This window comes from Orbicella franksi, chromosome 4, assembly GCF_964199315.1.
Source record: "Orbicella franksi chromosome 4, jaOrbFran1.1, whole genome shotgun sequence".
In the NCBI taxonomy this organism is placed as follows: Eukaryota; Metazoa; Cnidaria; class Anthozoa; order Scleractinia; family Merulinidae; genus Orbicella; species Orbicella franksi.
This window is the reverse complement of record NC_138148.1, coordinates 12,028,972-12,056,246: the sequence shown is the minus strand read 5'-3', so window position 1 is coordinate 12,056,246 and position 27,275 is coordinate 12,028,972. Positions and strand designations below refer to the sequence as shown.

The 27,275-nt window shown below is 39.2% G+C and overlaps 2 protein-coding genes and 1 pseudogene across 3 annotated transcripts in view; 2 read left to right on the top strand and 1 right to left on the bottom strand.

Annotated features, from left to right (window-relative positions):
- The window catches only part of LOC145484615 (uncharacterized), an 86,852-nt gene extending 59,582 nt beyond the window's left edge, over positions 1-27,270 (top strand). Inside the window, exon 3 of the transcript XR_014049039.1 lies at positions 25,685-27,270. The gene's annotated coding sequence lies outside the window, so the exon portion shown is untranslated. The remainder of the gene's footprint in view (positions 1-25,684) is intronic.
- The window catches only part of LOC145484635 (uncharacterized), a 198,198-nt pseudogene that overhangs the window by 98,605 nt on the left and 72,318 nt on the right, over positions 1-27,275 (bottom strand). The window lies entirely within an intron of this gene.
- LOC145484642 (uncharacterized) lies at positions 7,534-20,830 on the top strand. Its single transcript, XM_081463245.1, has 4 exons — positions 7,534-7,979; positions 16,727-16,890; positions 16,988-17,381; positions 19,481-20,830. Exons 1-4 carry the CDS (start codon positions 7,874-7,876, stop codon positions 19,606-19,608), a joined length of 792 nt encoding a protein of 263 aa, XP_081319371.1. The 5' UTR covers positions 7,534-7,873; the 3' UTR covers positions 19,609-20,830.

Genomic DNA, 27,275 nt, shown 5'->3' with positions numbered 1-27,275 from the left:
ACGCCCACAGCTTCCGCATCGGGGCCGCCACATCTACAGCCGCAGCAGGCATCCCTGCATGGCTAATTAAAGTCCTAGGACGGTGGAGCACAGACTGCTACGAACGATATATCCAAACTCCACAATCTACTATTTTAACTGTACCTAAACTGTTAGTAAGCCACAGAAGCTCTCATTCCTTATCTTTACCTTGTAAGTAATCTTATTTTATGAACATGGTTTCTGACCTTTGCTCAAGAGTCCTGCCCACACTTTATCTTACTGTGGGGGAATTGCGTCCCTCAGTTAAACAAGTTCCCCAATTCGTGGCAGGGAAGTGCACCCATTAGCTGCACTTTACCCCACAGTAAGGCTCTAGCCCACTGGAGACAGGTCCGGAGAAATTACCTATTCCAAGGTGACTACCCCCGGTACCACCTGATCTGTACTCCCCCCAGGAGGGGCTCCCCATCCTGGTTCCCTCAGTCCCCCGGGACTGTGGGATATGGGCCTCACCCCTGGAGGCAGGTCTGGAACTTTTATTCCAGGGTGGCTACCCCCGGTACCACCCGATCTGTACTCCCCCAGGAGGGCCCCCTTCCTGGGCCCCCACTCCCTAGTCGTCCTTCCCTGCCACCCAAATTTTACCCACAGCCAGTGTGTTATTTCCTAAATGTAGTATCGTTAGTGGAAGCTCAGACCAAGCCTCGAAAGAGGATCATTAACAATGAAAATGTTCTTTAACGGCTTGAGACATCCAGGGTCCGTTCCGCTGTCCTTTCCTGGTTGACTGATGGTCAATTCTGAGAATTTTTTATTGTTATTTGCAATAGCTATTGGCAAAAAATATCTGACATTTTCTTCGCGTAAAATACTGGCATCGTGTGTGACGCTGGACAACAAAAATGACAACTAAATTCCTTTTTGGTTTGAAAATCGGATTTGCGCCCAATTTGATTTTCATTTAATTTGAGCCGAAAAGGAAAAAAAAGAAGATGTCCATGACCTCCCATACTAAGCTTGTGAATCAATTTTCTTTTCTACTGTTCTATTTTGAGTAGCTGGTCTCCAGCTGTTCCCAAGGATATTTTACGCCCCATTTGAAACGCCCAATCAAATACATATTTATGACAATGCTTTGTTGCTTCGCAAGATGACCGACGAGCTAACAATGATAACAATAACGTTAAGTTTGCAAGAAATTCTGGTTTGTTCCAAAAATGACCTAAAAATTCAACAAAAACGAAGAATTGTTTTAATGACCCATCTTATGCACGAAAAGGAGCCTTAACATATGAAAGTAAGAACTTGCGGTGTCTGGGGATGCATTGGTTCCAAGTACCATGACAATGTTATTGGAAAATCAAGATTTATTTATTTGTGAGCAAATATTGGTACCAACAGCATCGGTCACGAGTTTGCTCTAAAGCCGAAGGAATGAAGGTCGACACAGGTTTTGACGATAAACTCGATCGACGTAGGTCGAGTCATTCTCATTACACAAGACAACGATAGAGGTGATTATATAATGATCGAATTGTTTTAAAAGAAATCGAGTTTTGCCTTCTTTTTGGCTCGTGCCCGCCCAATTGCTAGAAATTCTGGAATGGAAGAAAAGAGATAGTAACTTAGAAGGGGAAAAATTTAAATGTTACGTCAAAGGGTAGAAAAATCCAGAAGTCAGAATTTACTGAGTAGTTCAATACAGAAAACATCATTACTTGTAGAACATTTATGTCATCCATTCTCGATTGTTAGATTTCCTACATGCAGTTACAATTACAGATAAACACGAAAAATTTTTAAGTTATAGTTACAATAATTTGTGTTGTTCTATCACTAAATCTTACAGCTTGTTATTGTTCGATTAGAGAAATAAATCTCTCAACTCTTATTTCTTCCAATGACTTCCGTGATTCTATTAACATCTTAACTAGTAAAAGCTGAGGGCATTACAAATTGGTTAGTGTTGTGTAATGAACAGCAATGTTTGGGGAAAAGGTCACCAACGCTACTTCGTTGCCATCACATCTTCCTAGTTGGGCGTAGCCTTGATCCAATGAAGGCATCCTAACATCTAAAATAAGAGGAGGAACAAGTAAAGGAAAAATGATTTGTTGGATAAATCAATTGTACCATAGAGATGTAAATATATTAAAGACATTCAGAGCAGTCTAACGAGTGTGGCTATTTTGTCACGGGATGACAGAACGTTTTCATGTGTAGTCTTATTCGCTTTTATCAGGAATCGACGCCTGTGCGTAAATGTATTCCATGTAATCGCATTTTATCGGCGAAGGTAGTGCATCAGAACTAACAATTGTATCTTCATATCAAGATTGTAAGACATCTCGTTCTGGGGGGAGGGGGGGGGGGATTAATCTCGGTACCCGATCTGCGTCCGTAAACGAGTATGTCAGTGTCAAGTGTTGTTAAATGAAGATTGTAGATAAAAATTCCAAACGTGAAAGTTGTTTCTGTTGCATTATACGAAAGGAGACCCCAGTGGTTTGATATGAAATATTTTGCTTTGTTTTGTTCATCTTTTTTGTGTGTGTTTGTTAGCTTTTATTAAGAGGAATATAGATTTGGAAATCGGTCTTAGCTTTTTTTTTTCAGTTCAGTGGGAAATAAAAACAATCAGACGATACAGTTTGCATACAAGAAACGCGATATCTACATTCGTGCGATATAGTTCATCAGTTAGACATACCTTTCGAAACTGCTGAGGAGTGGTTGCTCTAAAACGTGGTCTGATTTTGACTTCCCTTGTTTCAGGTGTTAGTGTAAATACTAGTTCTTGTGGAACTGGTGTTTCTGGCTCCAACTGCCAGAGCTCAGGTTCCTGTATGTCGTTCGGCAATAGGAAAGCACTGACACTACCTAGACGAAGCAATCACAGTAAGAACTTTGAAACTTCCATTGCTATTCATACGGAGATATCTTTCTTAAAAAAAATAGGGCAAAACTTGCCTTCAACAATGGCGTCAATCAGATCAACCCTCACATCATAAGCCTCAGGCTCCTGCTCGTGTGGTCTCCACACATTTAACCTCGAAAAAGGAGGTCTTGTCCTTGTGCCCGTGCATCCTATTCTCACGTTTGTTGTCTCTTGTCTATAGGTTAAAGAAAACCTATGTATTTCCTCGAGATCTCTAAGAAGAACTATATCATCCATCAGTCGAGAGTAGCTTGTCTATGAGACAGCGAACGGTAACAGCAAAGCGAAGATAGGATGTGAAACAATGCTGTATGGTTCGACCTCTAATAGTCTTAGGGCTTTTATGGGACTTGCGCAGGTGATAGTTTCATAAATAAGTCTACTTGAATGTCGAGTGTCGTCGTCTTATTCAATAATTAAAATTATTATTGTTTTCTCTCTAACAGTCGGGGTTTCGAATTTAAGATCTCGTGGGTAAATTGTTTTCATAAAGTTTTGAAACTGAAAAAATTGAAAATGAAAAACACAACAGTACAACAAGAGAATGCCTTGTAAGAAATTGCTGGATTATTTTCAATGAGCTTACTTTAAAAAATAAAACCTGGGGGTCTTCCTTCAGATGCTTCAGTCTTTAACGGAAATCTTTCTTAAAAGAAAAATAATTAATTTTACGCATCTGCGTTTTGGATTGACTCGCCTACTTTCTAGTTGGTGAATAAGTGCTATTTGTCTGGATAATTAAGATCTGTATCAAAATCTTACCAACGATGGAAAGAAGCGAGGAAGTGCCAAATGACATCTGTAACAAAAATTGAGTCAGTGAATAGGAACCTAATTGGTAAGGAACAGAAGTACTTTAATTCGTTGCAAAATCGTTTTTGCAGTGGTACTTTCTTGCAAATTTTAAAAGGTGTGAAGATTTGATTCACATTTGGCCTGGGGCTGATTATTAGTATGTTTTAATGTGATACAAGCGCCAGCTTTTCCTTCCTGATGAATGGTAGTGGAATTGTGTTTATCATTCTCCTGGTGACAGGCGGCTTCAATCAGTCGCTTGCATCGACACGTATCATTCGTAAGGCACTCCGGAATTAGTTTTAATAAATATTTTATCATGCTATGTTGTGTATAAATATGGATATAGCCATGATTCATAACTAAATGAAGCTGGACCTCATTCCGATAAATAGCTTTATTAAGGTGTCATGGTAGGTGGATTTTTACGAAAAATGCGAAAAATCTTGTTTTCGCTATTCAAATTGAGAAGACTGAGAGAAATATTTTGAAAAAGAATGGAGAAAAAAGCTTTTTTACTTTTTAAGATAAAGAGAAAAACTATTTTTGAATCTAATTAACCTCTTACGGTGAGTTGACACCTCTAATTAAAATTCACCGCCAGTTGTCACATGTCATGCGAATTGCGGTGTGATATTTCATTTGTGCACGCGAACTGTTCTCGATCTGGTTGTTTCATCGCCAGTTAGCTTTCGTTCTTGTCAAATTTTCTTTATGTCAGGACGAGAACGCAAGAAAACTTCTTGCCCATTTTCGTCTTCGAAGAAGCCGAAGAGGCGAAAATCTGGTTGAACCCACAGGTTCAGGGTCAAACAAGATGTTTGGCTCTGAGCGACCGTGGGTCGCACTGTAACCAAGAAGGATGGTTGGAGAAACTCGAGGACACTAGTCCCGCCAATTAAGCCGAAGGACAAAATACAACAAGTAGTCGTACGAAATTGCTGGAGAACGAACGCTATTCCGAAACTTTTACAAAGAGAGAGACAAGCGCAGATGTAGACGCAGACGATGTAGACCTCGAGATTTCCTCTTTTTGGATTCACGAGGCATGATTTCAAAAAATGTCTAGAGAACGAAGAAGCCTAAACTAGAGCAACATAATACCAATGCCGCCGACGAAATCTTTTAAGTAAAAGAAATCACGGCAGTTTATATACATACCTGTGTAAAGCTCTTGGTAGTTTGTCGTTTCTCGGACGATTTCACTGCGAGTTTCCGCGCCAGAATTGTAGTCGTCTGTTTATTTCAAGTTGTCATAACCCATTGTTTTGGTAAACTGACCCGTGCCGACATCTGTCAGTGCGTGGGGGATTTTTACCACCTAATCATACCAATCTCATAAAAGGTTTTTCGTCTTTTTCTCGATAAAATAAAACTGCATACATGTATAAGGATGAACATTCTTAGTTCGTCTACGGGCGTCTTCCGACGGAATTGGCTGAAAATCGGCCGGTATGTTCCAGGATACCTCCTTCGAAAAGTGTGTCGGGCTTTGTTTAATTTCGCTTTCGTTTCAAACTTATGGCCTCTCAAGTGGAGAGAAACGTCCGCATTGAAAATATCAAACTTTAGGAGGGTGTAGAAAAAAAACTAAACGACATCTGGAAAATCGCCGACACTCTTTTTGAACGTGATGTGTCAGAAAACATTTGCGATGTTAATCGCGCCGCTCCGATAATTCACGCGCGGAAGGGAACCAGTTTAAGTAAAGCAGTGTTTCTGGGTATTTGTTTCAATATCACTGCGACAATAACTTTTTAGAAAATTTCAAAGACGGTTGTATTCTATAATTATTAAGCTTTCAGAAAATATATAGGTTGATGTGTTTTTCTTTCAAAGCGCCAGCGTTAGAGCGCGATTTCCAAACACTGTCAATCCACCTGCCATGATACCTTAAAGCCTACTTTATGTCTTTTGTGCGGCCACCCTGCTGTTCTGCATTCGCCACTGACAATTGCTGGAAACTCAGTTGGGAATGTTTGGTCGAAAGGAAAGCACCAGGAGTTTCTTTGTTCTTGTTTAAATTGCAGACACAAATAGTACATGGCTTGTTTTTTTCAATTTAATCTTTATCCGTATTTGAAATTGAAGATAGTTTCGGTTACTATTCACGACTTGCCATTCACAAAGTGATTATGTTAGTTATCTTAGGCAGTGTGGTGTCGTTGGAGCTCTTTTATAAAGTTGGAGCTTTTGTGGAACGTTCATCGTCTCGTCCTTTATACCATTATTAAAATTATTATTAAAAAAAAAAAATCCGGGCTTCCATGTGTTAGATCTTGTGGGTAAACTGTTTTTGTTAAGTTTTTAAATTGAACAAATTAGAAACAAAAAACAAAACGAGAAAACAAAATTACGATTCGCGAAAAATTTCCGGACTGTCTCAATGGGAGAACTCTTAAAAATAAAACCTTGGGCCAGGTGTCTTCCTTAAGATTCTTCAGTTTTTGACCCAAGTTCCTCCCTGTTTAAATTGCGTTTGGGATTGACTCGTGAATAAGTCTGATTTTTTGGTGAATAAGTCTAATTTGTATGGATAATTAAGAGCTACATCTTATCTTACCGAAGATTGAAAGAATCGAGGAAGTGCAAAATGACACCTGAACATAGAGTAGAATATTTCCAAACCGCCCGAGGTTCGAAAATTGAGTCAGTGAACAGGAACTTAATTGGCATAGTAAATACAAGATTCGCTTTTAACAGTTGATTCATGCATTGAGTTATGATGCTCTGTGATGTACTTGGGAAGTTTGGAGAGCACTCAAGAAGCTAGAGATAAGCATACGCAAAGAAATTAGGATTCACGATTACATATTCTGAGTTTGCTATGTCATAAACCTTCACAGAGATTTCATTAAGGGTCGGGCACCGGGCAAATTGACGTGGCTTTAAGAACTTGTGAAACCACTCTTTTGGCACCTATCTTTTCTTGAAATTTTTAAAAGGTTTATAGGTTTGAGTCACGACGAAAATCTGAATTTGGTCTGGGGGTTGCTAGAACAATGTTAAGGTACGAACTCCAAATTCGAATACAATCCTTTTAGAAAAATGGTAATACATTATAAAAGCGGAATTACTGTTTATCATTCCCCTGGTGGCAGACGGCTCTAATCAGTTGCTTACATCGGCACTTTTTTTCTCACAAGGCACTCAGGAGTCAGTTTTTTTTACAATAGATGCTAACAAAACTTTTCACCATGCTATGTTGTGTATTGTAAGTTGCCCCCTAAGTACATCTATGACCATGACGCAATGAATAAATAAATAAACGAAGAGATCATTCCGATTGAGAGCCTTACAAAAGCCCACGTAATGTCATCTATTCCGGAATCATTCCCAAGGCTAGGCACACAGGGGTCAGTTTTAATAAATATTTTATCATGCTATGCTATGTATAAACGTGAGCATAACAACGACCCCATAAATAAATGAAGCCGAACTTCATTCCGATAAAGCCTACGTGATGTCTTTTGTCCGGCCACCCTGGAACATGCTGTTCTGCATTCGCCACTGAAAATTGCTGGGAACTCAGTTGGGAATTATTGGTCGAATGCAAAGCACCCAGAGTTTCTTTGTTCTCGTTTAAATTGAAGACACAACTGGTGGATAGTTTTTCTTGTTTTTTTTTTTTTCAGTTAAATCTCTATTCGTGTTTAAAATTAAAGATAGTTTCGGTCACTATTCATGACTTGCCATTCTACAAAGTGTTTATTTTAGTAGCAGTGTGGAATCGTTGGAGCTCTTTTGTGAAGTTGGAGCTCTTACGGAACGTCCATTATCTCTTCTCTTATACCAATATTACAATTATTATTGTTTTGTGTTAGATCTCGTTGGTAAATTGTTTCATCAAGTTTTGAATATGAATAAACCAGAAATGAAAAACAAAACGATACGACAAGAAAAGGACCCGTGAGAGATTCTGGATTAATTCTATAGGCACTGGCGTAGCACTGAGGGAGGGCTAGGCCTGAAACGTCTGCTATAAACGTCGAGTTAAATTTGGCACTGAGTTTTTACCATTTACAACTTTTGAACTTTTTACCGTAACACGCAGCAACTGATCCTTTTGGATTACAAGTTAAGAAAACCAGCCTCCAGTGGTTTACCTGATCAGATCAAGGACTGCAAGACACTGTTTGAATCGGAAATTTTCAAAAAATGTCACTCTCGCCCTCTCAGACGGCAACCTCAAAAACCAGCGACAAATTGTATTGCGCCGGAAAAGCCAAGACGCCTGTTTTCGTCAAGAATTGCAACGATGAAGGTTGGTAGTCAAACTTTTGACTTTATATCATTATCATTTTTTCAAGCTTAAAACCTACAAAAAAGACGAACATAAATTGTTTTAAAGTTTTAAACCGTTTTTGTGTCGAGTTTTGACAGGAGCAATAATCGGGAACGGAGACCGCTTTAAGTCTGGGATTCGCGCGCAGCTATGATATGGGACTTTTTTTTAGACCGAATTACGCCATCCTGACGAGATATATGCGTACGGATCCACACATATGTCGTGGGTTCTCGAGTGGATGTTGTCACGTTGCGTGATCAAATGATGAGAGTTAAGAGATTCTCTTGCGGATTTTTCCCAGCGATGGCAGGGAATAAGGCAGGGAATAAGAACTAGAGCGCTTATATGTAGTTTTATGCTCTGAGCTAATGAAAAAGGGAAGTTTTTCAGGGTCGAAAACAAGACTTCAATTTCGCGCTTGAATGAATAGTAAGATCTGCTCACGTTAGTTGTAAGCTTAACGCGACCGCTTTTGCGTTTGTTCTGACTTAAGAACTTAAGAATGTAGTAAGAAAACTCTCTACTCTGGTATCGAATTAATTTGTAAGTTTCTCAGGCAATGCTTAATCATAACCAAAACATGTTTTTGATGGTTTCGTATTGTTTCTGTTTGTTTGGCGAGTTTGCGAAAGTTCTTGAAAGGAAAGTCTGACGCGTACAATTAGCTCATTTGCATAGTGCAGCTAGTGCACTTTCAAGTCCGAGTCGGTGTTTTCAATTGTCAACAAATCTTGACAAAGATTTCTTTCCTTATCTTTTGTGCTGAGATGCTGCAACTAATTTCACGAACGCAAAAAGGCTATTAACATTATGTGTGTTTCTTCAACATAGTGAAATTTTACACTTCGAAAATAAAATAGACAAGGAGTTTTGATGACTCGATCAGCAAAATCGAAATTGTTATTCCAGTTGATTCAAGAAAGCGTCATCGTCACTTTGCTGATTGTTTCTGCTATATTTACATATTTTCAGCTTAGCTTTTAATATTTTCTCAAACATTTATCGATCTTAAACATATTAAAAGCTATAGAGATATTGTATGAGTTCGATGTACGTTTTCACACGAAAGTGGGGCGGAAGTACAATTTGTCATGTTTGCTGACTGTACAAAACGCGAATCGGCGGACGCTCTCATTCATCGACATCAGGCAATTTATTGGATTTTTACACAAACAAAACTGAGCAGTTTCTACACACGTTAACTTATCAGGACTTGATGAAACTACAATTTAGGCGAAACTCAAACGTGCAATTATTTTGTTTTACTTTTCGGTCGCGATAGACTGGCGAATTCCTCGCGCGCAAGCGTGTTGCAAGAGGAGTTAAGAAACTTTCAAGTCCTGAAACGCTGCTATATCTTAATATATCCAACTAGTTTTTTGCTGTGTTATGGAAAAACTGTTAATCTTCAACATATGTGAAACTTAAAGTGGAGTAATGTACAGAAGCAGCGGAACAAACTTGGTCTGTGATATATAAAAGCTTAAAGCGGGACATACCTAAATTCGACTCTGCCTTACTTCACTCAATGCAAACTGGAACAGCTGTGAAGTAGAAATAGGCCCGGAAAATATAAATAACGAGCATTAAGGCTTTTATTGAAGTACAGATCTGCCGACAGCTAGCGAGCTGCAGCTCGCCACAAGCGGCCTCATGTGCTGTTTTCTCTGTTCTATATTCATGCGCAATTAGATTTTCTGCGAACGGAAACAAAGTAGAGCGGGATGAGAGAGTATGAAGCGTTTTTTGTGTTCGAATTTCAAATCTAAAAGGAGATTTTGCTCGTTTTTTTGTGACCCTTGTTTTTTCTACAGAAAATCGTTTCTGTTTTCTTGTGTCAGGACAAGTATTCCATCTGCATTAGGATTGGACTTATTCCCATTCTTATTTCAAATACACTCTTTTTTTTCTAACAATAAGATTGTTTTTCAGGCCGAGTCTGAATATTTAAAAATTTTTCTGCCAGTTTTAGGTGGGAAATATCCTTGTGAATATTCTTAGATTATAGCACATGACATTTTTGTTGTCAAATGTATAATTTGGTGTCTGGATGGTGTTAAAATCATTTTAGAACCAGCCTGCAGGGATCAAAGACTTATCGATATAATGCACAAAACTTCTTGCAGAAATGTTGTTAACATCGAACATTCAGCTAGTGCTGTTGTTGTTGCTTTTTGGCTTGTTTTGCTGTTTAGAGATATGAAAATTTTAATACGGTTTAGGTTAGGGTTAGAAACATAACTTTAAAAAAATAATAAAAAAATAACTGAAACATAACATTTCGAATTTTCAACACAAAAATTATATCCTTTTCAAAATCTCAGCCTCAGCCTCAGGTTTATTTCTGAAGAGCCAATGTCATCAACAACGGCCATTTTCGCATCAGGAAAAATTGGAGGCCTGGCACACCTCTGCTACCAAGCATGCTGACAATAATTCTAAGCCGATTTCAAACCAGTATAGTATTCTTTTTAAACAATAGTCACCTAATTACACATTTTTACTTTGCTTTTGTTTTTCTTATTATTTTTATCTCGTTTTTTCTTGCGTATATTTTATCATTTTGCATTCTATTTTTTATCCGTCGAAGGCTGTAGACGACAGCCGAAAGCTCATGATCTTTTTTGAAATTTTTAGCCAGCAAACGTTTTATTTGTAATAATTAACAATTTTTAATAATTTCTTGAGATCAACTCATTCTCGATTACATGCATTCAGCCACTGATATACTTCATTTGAAAATGAAAACCATACAACACATAGTTCAGGCAATTCATTTACTAGAGCAAGGTTGATTTCAGGTTAACTTTACTCAAAAAGGAGTCTAATAATCAACCGGATTTTACTTACTTTCTCACTCACTTACCCACTCACTCACTCACTCTCTCACTCACTCACTCTCTCACTCACTCACTCACTCACTCACTCACTCACTCACTCACTCTCTCACTCACTCACTCACTCACTCACTCACTCACTCACTCACTCACTCACTCACTCACTCACTCACTCACTCACTCACTCAAGTGAATAGTGTTTGTCAGTCGATGATCTTATAAGTCTGGTCCGTTGAACGGAATTGGTCAGTAAAGCCATGATGGTATTGGCTGAAAGACTCGTGTAAAGTTTGTCATCAGTCATTGGTGGGTTTCGATCCGTCTATTGTTAGTCAAGTAGGTCGGTTTTGGTCCGTGCATTGTTGAGTCGGTCTGTTAGAAGTCCGTTTGTCGGTTTCGTTTCTGTCGTGGATAAGTCTAAGAAGAGAGCCTGTCGCGGAATTTAAATCCACCGCCGTTTTACCTTATGTCCAAGGAGTTTCGGAGTCTCCACGCCGCTGCCTAGAACAACAAGGCATTCGCACCGTCTTTAAGTCCGACACAACACTTCGGTCACACTTAGTGCGACCAAAGGACACCGTCAACCCGGCTAAACAAGATGGTGTTGTCTACAGGATTCCCTGTGAGTGCGGCAAAGTCAACATCGAGGAAACAGGGAGATCTATGCAGGAGAGGATCAAAGAACACGACAGGGATATACGACTCGCCCGCACCCGGACCTCCGCCGTTTCTGAACACACCCACGAGACCGGCCACTATCCTATCTGGAATGAGGTCAAGTTTATTGCTCGAGATCCTCACTGGTACACACGTAGGGTCGAGGAAGCTATTCACATAAGACTTCACCCTCACAAAATCAACAGGGACAGTGGAATTGAAATTCCTGAAGCATGGATACCCGCGATCAAGAAACACAACAACAGGAGAACGGTACAACAGCGGACCACTGAGGGAACAGCTACTCGCCGGAACAATGGAACAATAGGAGGATCGTACTGCACCAATCACAGCCGACCTTTGTGATATAAATGATACCGTGCAATCAGTCGACCTTATCGCCTGAAGAAGACTAGCAGTAAGCAGTCGAAACATCGCGATCTACATCTCAAGTGACTACATCATGAGACAAACGATAATACACTTTATTATTAACCTTTATTGTAAACAGACCAATACCTCCCTTTGGAGAGTAAGGCGCAATAAAGATATACTATACTATATTATACTATACTATACTACACTATACTATACTACTCACTCACTCACTCACTTACTTACTTACTTATTTATTTATTCATATTTTTCATTTATTTATTACAATTTAATGACTGATTAAAAAAAGCCATACGGACGATCTGTAAAGGAGTCAAAACTCCATATAAAAACAGACCACCAAAAGGGAAAAAATAAATAATAAATAATAAAAAAAATAAATAAAATGAAATAAAATCTCCTCAACTCCTCACATTAACTCATGACATAAATAATTTTCTAGCTTTCGCCTTAAGAGTGCCTGCCTGTAAAAATCAGACAAATTCTTAATATCTTATGATAGATAGGCTAGGGCATGACAAAAACCGCTGGATATTTAGTTTGGCAAAATATCCTTTTATTTCAAAGAAATATGCAAATTACCAAATACCATTAAAATCGTCATTTGACGCACCGTTTTATTAAACAAGTCTGAGCGGCAGGCATATTTTGCAGGTTGCAGGTTGAAATTTAATTATAACTGGAAAACCGCTGGCACTTAAAAGAAACGTACAGGTGGTAGACTTACCGTGACTGTTACATGACGCTGTTTACAATCGCTCCCTAAGGTGGCTTCCACCTAAGTGCAAAACCGGCCGAATCGATGGGAGGAGTATATTCCTATGATTTTAAGCCTGCAATGAATTATTGTTTTTGAAGAAACATCTGGAATATCATCTGAAATATCTGCTGAATTTGGTTTTTTCCCTGTGAGTACCAAAATGAAAGCACACTGAGCTTGTGCTAGTATATTCCATTGGTTAAGGTCATTTCTCACATTTGCATTGCGCATCCTTACTGCGCATAATTTATGGCGTCATTAGCGCGCGCTTGTGCATGCGCATATTGAAAACATGACGGATTTGCCTTGATATTAAGCTCTGTCAGTTGAAAAATGGCTCTAGCTCACCAACGAGCATGGGCAACCCAATTTTTTTTTCCAGTCGTTGTAATCAACTAATCATAAGCTTTGCGTGAGAAAAGACTGATCTAATTTCTATTGCTGAAAATTGAATAAATAAGAAAAATAGCAGATACACTGTGGTCTTTTCTATTTTGCAGTCGGTAACCACGTCAAGAAATTTGGTTCAAATTTTTAATCAAGGATTTAGCTTTCTGCCTGAATCAAACTTAAACGTTTATTTGTGTCCGACACAATGTATTGAATATAGTTTACTGCGTGTTCTTATGAGTCCGGGCTTACAAAGATGTTACAATTACTGGACATGCGTTCTTATAATAAGCATTAAATAATGCCAAAATGGGGCATTTTCAATGCCTCACTGCTCCTTAATGAGCATGGGTATCCCCCTTTTTTATTTCAAAATTGAAGTTATCACATGACAAATATTCAGTGGACAAAGTTTGAACAAAAATTTATTGTCACTTTTATTTCAGAGGAATTACTTTAAAATCTTATATTATTTCATTTCTTTCTTTATTTATTTGCTTCATTTGTGATGGCAATCTTCTGTTGTTGAGGGAAGACCTGAACCAAATCTGGTGCTAGCGGTTTTCCAGTTATAATTAAATTTCAACTTGCAACCTGCAACCTGCAAAATACACCTGCCGTCCGACGTACATCGCCAACTGTCAACTTATTTAATGGTCGAATACCATGAATCTGTGACCCTCTTTTGACACATATGATCAACACTGCATCAAAAACGGCTAAGCAATTTGTAGATAGTTGCTTGCTTTGCACTACACCAAAATATTACGTTTGATCATCATGGTTTGATCTATTGTTGCTTGAATCCTTGTTTGCAGCGGTTCCTTGTTTGTTCGTCACGCAATGCTGTCATCCCATTTTAGGGGGTAGGGGTAGGACAATTTCTATCCAAATACGTAAGGCTCCGTAAGGCTTGGAACCACAGGAAGCACACAATCTTGTTGAGTAGGAAGAGATTAAATTAAGAAATGAAAAGAATGAATAGTTTACCATTGCCCCTATTGTCATGTTTTACTCGACCACCGCTACCTACATGCCCTGCGTTATACTGTAAGGCTTAACTTGTACCTAGGTCTTTTCGCGCTGTGCGATTATTTTTGGTCTACATATAATACAATGGGCTACCCTCGGGGAAATGGGTGGTGGCCGCTTTATAGGGGTTGGCCACTTAATAGAGGTTGGTGTACCTTGAATGTTTTTCACTATCGGGTTATAAATTTCTTAGAGAACATGGAGTCATTTCAAGACAATCACCTTCAATTTCAGACTCTTATCTGCCATCGCCCTTTCCAAAACAAAGTTTTTAAATTTTGGGCAGCCGCTTAAGTCGGGGGTCTACATGAAGGCCGTATTTTGGCTGGGTATTATGGTTTTAATGCAACTATCTCGTTAGCGACCCTTGCCGAGTTTTTTTCCATATTTATGGACAGAGACTCTTAAAAGCTCTCAGAGTGGATTCAAAGCAAGTGCCTAATGGCAGTTCATTCCATTTATCTACAATTCTATGAAAAAATGAGAATTTAGCACATAATTTCTAGCATTTTTTTTTTCAGAGTCAAATTATCACTCTGCCGGAGAGAATAACGGTCACGTTCTGAATAGTACTCAACATAAAGTTGAACATCAATTAAAACATTACGCAACAAGAACGGCCACTAAGGTAGACACAAGTTAAATCATTGGCTTAAATTCAATTGTAGAAAATTAAACTCGATGTAAATAGGTCTCGTTTACGTTTAGGTCAAAAAAATTCCACTCATTTTGAGTCACTCGGCTCAGTTTATATCTTTTAAAATCAATCGCAGTCGAGAGCTACATAAAAACTGAAAGCACCGTAGGAAAAAGAAGTATAATCTTCTTTATTTCAAATAGTTACAGTCTGTCATGTAAAGTACAAACAGGCAACTTGCATTTCTGTATATACTTTTACGTACCGTAGCGCTCCAGATTCTTTAACTAAGCGACCTGTTTCTAGAAACCCAGCGAAAATAATTTGCTATCTTTCTAAGAAGCCATCGCTGCCTCGTGCATAAGTAGCATCACGTTTCCGCGTTCTAAGGTAAATTTCGAACACGACTTTGGTTGCCATGTTGTTTTGGTCTTTTCAAAATGTCAGGTGATAAAAATCGTCAAGATTTTTGGAAATTTTGTACCACGTGACCCAGTCTTCTCCCGACGAGCCGCCATTTTGAAAATCGTCGAGGAGAAGGTCCTGGGGACGAGTTTGTGGCGCAATTTGTTCTAAAAATAGAAAAATTGTCCCATATCATAAGGACAGCCCCAATACTGGAAATGGCGCGCGCTTACGGTCTCCGTTCCCGATTATGGCTCCTGGTTTTGAGACACCTAATACTCAGATTTAACCGTTGATGTCTCGCTAGGTTATTTGTCAGAGATAAGAGCTGCTGTTTGAGGGTTTATTTTCAGATGTTCTCTTATTGGTTTTGTTAGATGAGATGTGACTGTAAGCATGATTACGAAATTCAGGAGTTCGCCTGCCTTTGATTCTAGCGAGTTAATTACGCGACAGTCGGATCGAAGTGTTTTGAAAAAGCTAGAACACCGGGCAGTTTCCACTAGCCTGCGAGTAGGCTCTGGATCAAAAACTATGAACAAAGCCTCTCTTAGTTTGATCTGATTGTTATAGCAAAGATAACAGTGACGTCACCAACCGGAGAGCTAAGGAGCGTCATGGCAGCCATATTGGTGTTCCAAAACAGTGAAATGGCGGCCATGTTGGAGTACCAAATCACTGAATTCTGTGGGAGTTCAACTCTTTTCTTATGTAAAGACTTTCGTTTGTTCCAATAAATTTGCATGGCTGCAGGACACGTGGGTGCATCGCTCTATTGGCTGGTGAAACAAAGAATTCTTTTTTTTTTTAACGTTTTGAACATTTGAATAACAAAAACAATGTTTGTAAACAAATATCTTCCCTATAAATACGTGCACACGCCACGTAATTTTTCAATACCTCCGATTTGATAGACATGCAGTTGAAAAGATTCTGTCGTGTGGTTTTGCTGAAACGTTTTAAATTACTCTAAGTTATTTGTATAGTAACCTTTTTTTGAGATGCATGCAAGCCCTAATCAAACTAACAAACTCACTTTTTATTTAATTCCTCAAGTATGGCTGTTCGCAGATCCTGTTTTTTTCGTGGAATCTGGAGGAAAATCTCTGATCAAAGTCCGCAATGGCATCATTCCTAAAGTTTACCTTTGGGAACTCGAGGTTTGCCAAATAAGTTAGTGAAAAGGAACTCTTGCAAGGCTTTTGAAACTATTATTTTCCAAAAGAAGACGGTGCAAAAATATAGGTAAAGGTTAAGTCTGCATATGAGCCAAGTGGCTCACCAGGCCGGAGCTTATCCCGGTTTCCGTAGCATGAAGCGACTAGGGGTATTTCTACTCCCCCCTGGATGGGATGCTAGTCCATCCCAGGGTTACACTCAGCATTAAGTTCGCCGGTACCCATTTATACACCTGCGTGGAGAGAGTAAAGTGTCTTGCCCAAGAACGCAACTCAATGTCCCCGGCCAGGGCTCGAACCCGGACCGCTCGATCCGGAGACGAGCGCACTAACCATAAATTACTCTAAGTTATTTGTATAATAACCTTTTTTTGAGATGCATGCAAGCCCTAATCAAACTAACAAACTCGCTTTTTATTTAATTCCTCAAGTATGGCTGTTCGCAGATCCTGTTTTTTTCGTGGAATATGGAGGAAAATCTCTGATCAAAGTCCGCAATGGCTTCATTCCTAAAGTTTACCTGTGGGAACTCGAAATTCGCGATTGCAAGTTCGCGGAAAAACATCCTGAGTTTGATGGAGTCTTCGTGTGCTCTGTTAGTAACAATAACAATAAAATCCCCTTTATCTGCTATTACTGTGGAAATTAGAAGCACAACTGAATTTATTTGCTTTTTCTAATATGTGAAACAGTGTCCTCCAGAGGATCTGTCATTGCTACCGTGGACAAAATCTGAAGAATTGCCCTCTGGAGAAGTGACGTCTCTGTTAGATGCCAAGGTTCTCCGACAACTTGTCAGAGTGTATCTAACAAGCAATCCTCCCAAAACGGCACAAGATTTTAATTTTCAGGCCGAGCTGAAGGCTGTGAGCCATTGGCGCTGGCTCAAGGATGATGCAAAGGTGGAGTTAGTGCCCGGTCCTCACCGTGATCAACGGCTTAAAGAAGCAGCCGATTTTGTGTTGAAAAAATGGAAAAAAGAGCTGAATGAGCGGGAGACAAAAGTTCAACAGCCGGCTTCCAAGAAGGAGAAGTTGGACACTGATCATGAAGATGAATCACGCAGTGGCGATGACATCATCTCAGGTATATATCGAATAAAAAATTTATCCTAACCGTTAGAGGATTTTGCCTTGATAAAGCTTGTCTTTGATCTCTCTGATCGTCTCCTACATTTATTCATATACTTCTTGATGAGGCAGGTCTAAATATGGCAACCTTAGGGCTGGTGTAGACCTGCAATTCGCTACTCGCTCGACGAACTCAGAGACAAGACAAGACACGATTATTTGATTATATGACGATGGATACTAGTTACGCAACTCTCGCAATTGGTATATCATTGAATATCCCACGAATCACTTGTGACAAGTGCGATATTCCATGGTATACCACGAGAGAACGTTGCATTAAGGAAATGGACTGAACTCAACTAGAAGGATCCTTCATTGTGCATTTCGTTCTTTAGGTAACACTGATATTTAGATCCAATGCCTTGTCTGACTGAAATTTAAAAAGTTAGCGAAATTACACACTTATTGTACTTTCCTGAAATTTAATTATGAATGAGAGAAATAATGTTGAAGTGTGGAAATTAATCTAACGAATTGAAGGAGGTTAGTCACGGCATTTTGAGTTAGTTTGGTCGCGTGCAAAAATACCTTTAATTTGAAGGAAACCTGAAAATAGTAGTTTACTGAGATAGAAAAACACCAATGAGATAATAATAAACCATAAACGAATAAGGATGATTCAAAGGACGAAGAAGATTAACACGGATTACAAAAGACGAATTTGAAAAATATAGGCTAAGCTTTTCAAGATTCGCAAACTGTGGAAATAGTAGGCATCAGTCTATCTCGTGTAAAGGCAAAGTCTGCATACGAACAAAGTGGTCCATCAGGCCGGAGCTTATCTCCATTCCCAGTAGCATGAAGCGATTTGGAGTATTTCGACTCCCCACAGAATGGGATGTCAGTCCATCACAGGGTTACCCCCAGCATTAAATCCGCCGGCACCCATTTACACACCTGGGTGGAGAGAGGCAGCGTGAGAGTAAAGTGTCTTCCCGAGGGCACAACACAATGTCCCCGACCAGGGCTCGAAGCAGGACCGCTCGACCGGAGACGAGCGCACTAACCATGAAGCACCGCGATAACTTGAAATATCCTTACAGTGACAAGTGAAAGTAAATACAAAACAATACATTATCTATCTCCATGTCATATTTTTAACATTACTTGGTGAATGTTGCATCTTAGTGAATGTGCTCAACATTCAGCAGAACAGATTACCCTTCATTCTTCTTTAGAGTTCTTAAGTCCAATATTTTACCAAGCCAGTATGGCCTGTTGGCTGTATCAAATATTATATATTGAAAATGTAAGAATGAAAGATGCTAATGCAGGCATAACAATACTGGAAAAATGGCCTGAAAAAATTTTTTGGGCTCTGAACGCGACTCGAACCCACGACCTTTGCGTTACCGGTGCAGGCTCTACCAACTGAGCTATCAAAGCCACATGAGAGCGGTCGTGTGTGGGTTCGGTCCGATATATTCACTGGACGTAATACTCGGCTCAAGTATATGCATTCCATGGTAATAGACCTTTTTCGACTGGGCGGTTCGTTGCCCCATTTCAGACGTTGTGATGATTCTCTTGAGAATTCTTCCTTTCAAATTTTCAAATAGTCGTGTGCATATGAATAAATAATTTTTAGAAGGATACAAGAACAATTCCCTGGAGAACATCACGTGGTCGTCCAGCAGTAGCAATTAAATAATGAAAGAACGAAAGATGCGAATGCAGCCATAACCCTATTGGAAAAATGACCTGATTTTTTTTTTTTTGTTGGTAGAGCATTACACCGGTAACTAAAGGTCGTGGGTTCGAATCCCGTTCAGAGCCGAAATTTTTTTCAAGTCATTTTTCTAATGGTGTTATGGCTGCATTCGCATCTTTCATTCTTTCATTATTTAATTGCTACTGTTGGACATCTATTACCATGGCTGGCTAGCTGGCTGACTGACTGACTGACTGACCGATTCACTTACTGACTGATTCACTGACTGACTGATTCATTGACTGACTGACTCACTGACTGATTGATTGCTTTATTGATTGATTGCTTGATTGACTGACTGATTGATTAATTGATTGATTGATTGATTGATTGATTTCTAGATCTCAAGCAAGGCATTTTCTTTTTGAGGATGTATTATGAAGGTGAGCCACGTTGTCCTTCATTCAGCTCAGTGTCCAAAATAATTTTTATGGATGTCAACATACTGTTTGCAAGAGAGCCAGTGTAATCATCAGCGAATTCAAAAATGAAGCCTATCCGGATATTCGGTACCTTTTCTGTATTACATTCGCTGCTAGAAATATTTTAAAGATACCAAACATCAAAGCAAATTCAAAACTAATGACTAAGATAATTTCAGCTTGAACAGAGTTGCCAATGAAGGACTCTTCGAGTCATATTCATAATACTTTTAGCACGAATTTGGGCCTGCTTTTGCCACATCCTCGTCAATGTAAACGAACAACTCTAGTTCTTAATTGTACAATCAAAAAATAACGTAAACCTTATTCAGACCGGGGAGGAAGGGGCAGTTTTGAAGCCGTCACACACAATGAACTCTTGGAACATTTAAAGGTCGCCACATATGAGGGTACAAGTCAATGCGACCACTCCCTTTAACAAGTAGCGGACACAAGCCCCATCTTATGGACTATCCATTTTCGTCCAAACAATATTGTCCCAAGGACCAAACTTTTGCCCTGCGATTTCAAACCAATGGGAATTGAAGGGACGAGTACCCGCTAATTGTCCCTCAAAACTCTTTTCGTGTGAAATGTTCTTAGGAAATGCCACCGGCGACCAAATTAAAATAAACCAACCACAGATCGTCGCGATAAGCTCCTATAATTTCTGACCAACTCTTTTTCAAGATGTCAGCTTTCGATTGCGGTCAGGAAGAAGCTAGAAGACGATGCTAATGTTGAGGAAGCACTTGTAGTGTTACATTCACATGAGAAATTTAGCTGATTAATGTGCAATTTTATTGATTTATTTCAATGCTTGTGATTTATTTTCCAGCGACACTCGGGTGAGCCTGTGGCGAGATATATTTGTCACATGCAAGGACAAGGGGGCGTAGAACCAAAGAGGAAATTTCGAAATCAAGCCATCTTTGCCTTTTATTTTCTCTGCCCCTTATTATTACTTTTTTTCTCTTGTTGAGGAATTTCTACTTTCGGCTTAGTGAACCGTGCTCTTTTTCCTGTTTTCGATTTTCTATGACTTATTTTTGTTTTTCACTGGCAGGAAAAGATTAAAAGACCTCGCAGCCTCCTCCAACGTCGATAAAGAGCCGTTTTTGTATGGAATTTGATTTGCAGTAGAGAAGGCTCAGAATTTTGGGCATTTTTTAACACTTTGTACATTTGTGTATTTTTACATTTTTTTACATTTTTTACATTTTGATACGTTTGTTCAGTTTTTACCTGGCCTGTTATTGCATTTTCCCCACATTTTGTGGCAAGAATTAATGTACCAGTATTTATAACGCACCTGTAGAGCCAATCATGCTCTCCTTATTAAAACTTGAATTCAGTCGATCGAGTTTGTCTTTTTTCTGTGCCCAGTATTAATTTTACTTCGACATAAATTATACTTCTGAGACGTATAAATCTGAGAAGCGCGATACGTATCTTAAATGCGCCGTTTCAGACGCTTTTGGCGGTTAAATTCGTCTGGCGTTTTTTGTGTTGTATTTTACTTGTTTACCAAGATGTACAACACGCCTCAGACGAATTATACGTTTGATGCACATGATACTACGTCTTCCTTGATGACAGTCCTGGTTCAACAGCTTTTGTTGAAAATTATTCATATCCGGTAATTAATCGATCCCAACATAGTTTTTATGTTGCAAACAAGTAGGTCACGCCCGTCTTACCATAGTTTGCTTTTAAAAAGGAAAATGTTTGCAGTTGCGAGGTAGCCCAATTAGTCGTCCCCAAAACCGTACGTCGCAATAACTGACACACTCAATAATGAAATCGAGCAATTGCTACCAAAGTTGTCCACAAGTGATGTATGTGCCTGGGTTGATTTTGCTGGTTCTCGTCGTTACTCCGTAGGTTTTTCCCAAGTTCTCCAATTTCCCGCCCTCCACTGCAAAAACAGTACTTCTAAATTCCAATTCCATCTGCAAACAGTGTCCAAATAGCTACTACGCGGAGAAGCAAAGTCAATTTTCCTACCTGCAAACTCAACTTGCGGTGGTAATTTATACCCTGGGGATTATGCAAGACAGTATAGAGCGTTTTCACTCACGTGGCCAGCAGCCATGCAATTTTATTGGAACCAAAGAAAGTGTTTACATAAAAAAAGAGTTGAACTCCCGCAGATTGGTTTGGTACACCAACATGGCCGCCGGTCATTGTTTTGGAAGATTAACATGGCTGCCGTGAGGTCATGAGAAAACGCTTTATAAAAGAATAGAATTTACACGTGTTTCACACCATCATTCTACTCGAGGCCGTGAAAGCGAGTTCACCCTTCTACCCAGCGAGTAAGTAGAGCTTGATCTAGCTGTTTGTCATTGAAGTCGCTTGCATTTTACACTTGCTTAAGGTGTCTCGATACAGTTTTTTGGGACCACACCAAGTTTTTTGGATCAGCTTTTTAAGTCTTCTTTCAATCAGATCGATGTGAAAATAGGCCAATTTCGATATACCCTAAACTTCCTGTAGTAACGAGCCTCGTTATTTTCGGAATTAGTAGTCTTTGGGGGTCGCTACTTTCGGGGGATCGCTACTTTCGGGGGGTCGTTACGTTCGGGAGGGTCGTTACTTTCAGGGGGTCGTTGCTTTCGTGGGTTCGCCGCTTTCGGAAAGTCCTTACTTTCGGGGGGTCGTTACTTTCGGGGGATCGGTACTGTCGGAGGGTCGTTGCTTTCTGGGAGCAAGTAACGTTATATAAAGTTGGTACAAGTGAGCATTTTTACGAAATAAAAGATGGCAATTCATAACAAAGCATTTCTCTCCAAACTAGGTAAAATTCATCATTGTTCCAGTTTCACGTTACTAACCTATGGGTGGCCTCTACATGTGTACATGTCTACACCGCGTTGTCTGTTGTAGTTCTTTTCTGAGCCCTCTGATCACCTTCCTTTTTTCATAGTGACATCATAGAAACAAGGAATCTCTATTCCTCTTCCTTATGCTCTTTGCACCCACACACCTTCAGACACACTCCTGCTTTGACAGGACTTACACATGGGGGACTCAGCCGATTTTTCAGTTTTTTTTTTTGGTTTTTTGTTTTTTGTTTTGAAGCCGAAACGTTTCCGTTATTACCTAGTTCCTGTTGAAAATCACAGGAAGCGTTTTTTTTTTTTAATGCGAAGAAAAGTTCATTTTTCTGCGCACTTGACTATTGATTGGAGAAATAAATGTACCGTTTTATTAAACCTTGGCCTTGTTATTTTTGGCGGGTAGGTGGAGTTGGCGTGGAGCTGTGCTCGCTTCTTTTGAGAGGGTCACTATACTTTCGGGGGCGGGGGCGGGGGCGGGGGCGGGTCGCTACTTTCGGGGGATTGCTTCTTTCGGGATTTACTAGGAGCAACGATTTTTTCACGTTATTTTCGGGAGGTCGCTACTTTCGGGGGGTCGTTACTATTGGAAGTTTACGGTATTAAAGTTCAGCCTAAGACAATAGACCTCAGCACGAGGCTGCGGGGAATAACTATAGAGCTACAGAGTTTGTGCGGTTTATTCCCCTTAGCCTCGAGCTGAGGTCTACTGTTTTAGGCCTAATTTTAATATATCGAAATCGGCCTATTTAAACCAGTGATTTGAAATGGATTGAGGTTTGGGATCATATATTTCTTAAGGCAATCCATATATATTTCCATGGACACGATGAACCAAAAAATTGAAAATCGGTGAAACATGAATTTTGCGCGAACCAGATGTGATATGAAGAGGCGAATACCACTGCTTAAACTATGGTGTATGGCAAGTAGAATATATAGGAATTAAAAAATTCTTTTTGTTTGATCTAGAGTAAGAAGCACTATAAATCGAAAATTACCCGAAAATTATAATGGGAGTGACCTTATGAAAAAGTATATCGTTCTTGAAATCACGGAAAAAAAACCAACAAAACCTCAAGGCTTCAAAACGTAACTTCAAGACAAATTTTGATACTATTTGAAAAAATAGCAGCAAAATGGTGTTAACTGTAGCTTTCTTTGTTATGGCGACCCAAAAAGTATAGTTTCAAGTGTTTTTGCAATTTACTCGAGATCAAACATACAATGTTTTTTCTTGTATATTCTACTTGCCTCACACCATAGTTTAAGGCACTGGTGTTTGCTTCTTGTTTCGTTTCCTCAGAAACGAAACGGTATTGTTTTCAGTCTAGGGGTGAACTATTTACATAGTGATTAGTAATATCCAATCAGAGAAAAGTTCGTAATTGTTAATGTAAATAAGTACGGCGGAAAAATTTCAGCCAAAACTCGGTGCATCGCAACAAAATGTGTCATTTGCAACATTTCAGTGAAACTCTCGTTTCTTGGTATTATCTTACACAAGAAAACTGCGGACTGGACTTGATAGTGATAGTGAAAAAGAAATATATTTTCGAAGTAGAGACACCGCCACACCACGCGATTTGTCCACCAATGCGATATTTTAAGCCGATGGATGTTAGTTTTGTTTAGTTCCACAAAGAAGTGGTACTGTTTTCCGTTTCAGAGTGATTTATTGACACGGTGAGTATGAATGTTAGCAGGGTAAACGCTTGTAATTCACAAGGTAAACATGTTCAGCAAAAATAACTTCTCGAAACTAAATTTTATTTCCTGACACGGAAAGAAAAGGAAATTAAAATGTCACGCAGGTCGAAATAATTGGCAACTTAAATGTTCCTAAGTCTTACTGAAACGATGTATTCTAGAGAAACGAAGATATTTGTTTCCGTGCTTGATTTAAATGTGATTAAGATCACAACTACGGCGACATAATTTTGGTCAATAAGAACACTCGTCAGGAATAACAATCCCGCACCTTTTCTGTGACTGTTTACGGGAAAAGAACACCCACTTGGAGCGTTTGGGCGATACTACAGATACGATATACTGAGGAAGGTAACTAATTCATCATATTGTAATTTAATTAACGTTGGTATATTGCAAAATAGGCACAATATGGATTTATTTATGAGGTTTTCTTAATATCTTTCCGCCACAATTCCAGTAGCGTTACTTCTTAGAGCGCGCTTTTAAAAATAAGAAAATTTGTATTTCGACATACCGCGGCATTTTCCATGAAAACACCGATAGCATTTGTATTTTAGCTTCATAATATTCAAGCGAAAGTGGAGGAATAATTGCACAACTGTCGTCACACATGAGGCGTCCTTTTTGAAAAGAAAAATATGCTGCGTCACTGAAAACGAAACGTAGAGTGCCGCATCCATTCGAATCAAGGACTTCCCGACCTCTTAGCTTTATTTAGCCTCACGCACAATACTTTGAATTTCTGAAAAATTTGGCGGGGCTATGCAGCCCTCTTCCCAAAGCACTTACCCTATTTAAGACCTAAGTCTGCGATTTTTCTAACCTATTTATGGCCTGACCCTTAAATTAATACCCTGTTTCAGACCTGCCGTAGGAAAGATGTGAATGGTATTGTGAATGGCTTTAGTTGCTGGTCTTATCGATAATGATGGAAAAAGTAGCTTCTTCTAAAAAAACATACCTTATTCAAAACTACAGTGCAAAAACCATACCCAGTTTGAGCCCAAAATGACCAAAATCGATACTCTACTTCCGACTAAAATGTCCCTCTAACGCTGGTCATACCTATATAGCCGATATATCACGCAGAGAAAGGCCGGGTTTTCTATTTAGTCGGAAAATGTTTTGAAATAGGAGGAGATTCACGTAACTGTCGCATAAAACAAACTTTACAAATTTGGACGCCATGTTTGTTAACATTTTATTGCGTGATTTCTCGCACTGTATCGAGACACCTTAACTTCATTAACATCAGTTATATGTTAAACAGGTCGACAAGAGCGGCTTGACAGCTGATAATTAGTGGTGTAATTTTTTTGTCTCCAAAATTACATCTACAAGAAGTCTCGGAGCTTTTTTCGTTTCTGAGACTCAATCCACGTGCAAATTCGCTTGTAAAGAATAACACATGATCGCGATCGTCCACATTGGGGCGCCGTTAGAGCGAGAGAATTCAACTTCAGCGATTTGACAAGCAAAATGTCAGTATTTTGGAAATGAAAGTGGTTGCACATGGTCCTTATAGGTGTTACTAGCGTTCGAAATGGTCACACAGAGAAGTTGCGATCAGTAGACCAAATTCGTATTCTCGGTATTGGACTGGAACTAGCTTGCAATGAAGGCTCGTGCAGGGGAATATCATTACAAAGAGATTTATTCCCGATTTGCAACACAATAGGCTCCATGCGTTAGCCTCAGTTGCAAGCTAGTTCCAGTCCAATACCGAGAATATGAATATGACCTATTTCAATCGTCTTTTAGATTATTTGACGAATCAATTTATAGTAAACCTTATTATAATTTCATAATTTACGACGGATGCGGGGATTCTCCCTTTTCCTCGAAACTTCCAGAATGTTTAAAAGCAATAATAACGAGGCTAAGAGAGTATATAGTACGTCCAAAAATGTCTTCCTTGACATAAGCAACATGGAATTTTAATATCACGTAAAGTGATAATTGCGTCATGCCGTCCAAACTGCCGTCATCTCGGATTCCTTAATTTCTCCAAAATCGTGTCCGTAAACCATTAAAATGAGTCCAAAGTAATCAAAATCAGCAATAAAAATGCTAAAAGTCATTAAAAAAGAAAAACAGCGACATGAAGGTTGTATTTTGTTAGTGAAAAGAAATTTCCAAATTTGGAAGCACATGCTTGTAAGTACGGTTGCCATGGAAACATGAAGCTCCACGAACAATAACATACCAGGCGAAGTTGTTCCCAAATGAATTTCTGATAAAATGGTACAAGTTAAGCCGCGTTTGCTTTAATATTGAAAACGTTTTGTTTAACAGTTTATGTCAGCCCCGTTCCTTTTGGCTTCCCTCCCCAGGTCTGAATAGGGCTAAATGAAGGTCAATTAGAGATTTCTCTGTTGTTTGCAACAGCTACTGGCAGAAAATGTCTGGCATTTACTCGCCTAAAATGCTGGTGTCGAGAGCGGCGTTAAACAACAGAAATGATAATTCTTTTTAGTTTGAAAATCGGATTTGTGCCTAATTTGATTTTTGTTTAATTTGACCCGAAAAGGTATAAAGTTAGAAGCCCGTGACCTCCCATACTAAAATTGTGAATCATGCTTCTCCTGTACTTTTTTGTTTTTAAGTGCTCCCCAGGTGTACTCAAGGACTTTTTAGGCTCCCATTTCAAAACGCCCAATCAAATATAGTTCGGACAATGTATTGCTGGTTGCCACACGATGAATGACGAGCTAACTATGTAAGACATTCGATGATAACCCTAGCAATAGCAATAACGATACTATAACAATAACATTTCGTTAAGTTTTCAAGAAATCCTGTGGTTATTTTGTTGCTGCTATTGTTTTCGAAAAAGGGAATAGTTGACTCATGAGAACTGTACAAAAAGAGGCTCCAGGTCATGTACCTAAAATTTAAAAGACAAAATTCTCAAAGCGGACACAAAAAGCTATCAAAAACGAAGAATTGCTGTAATGCCCCGTCTCATGCACGAAAAGGCTAAGGGTATACGAAAGTAAGAACTTGGTCTCTCCGGAGGTGCACTACTTACAAACACCATGACCATGGATATTGGTATTAATGACGATTTATTTATTCTGAAAAACTTTTGGTACCAACATCATCAGTCAGAGGTCTGCTCTAAAGCCAATGGAATGAAGGTCGACACCGGTTTTGAAGAT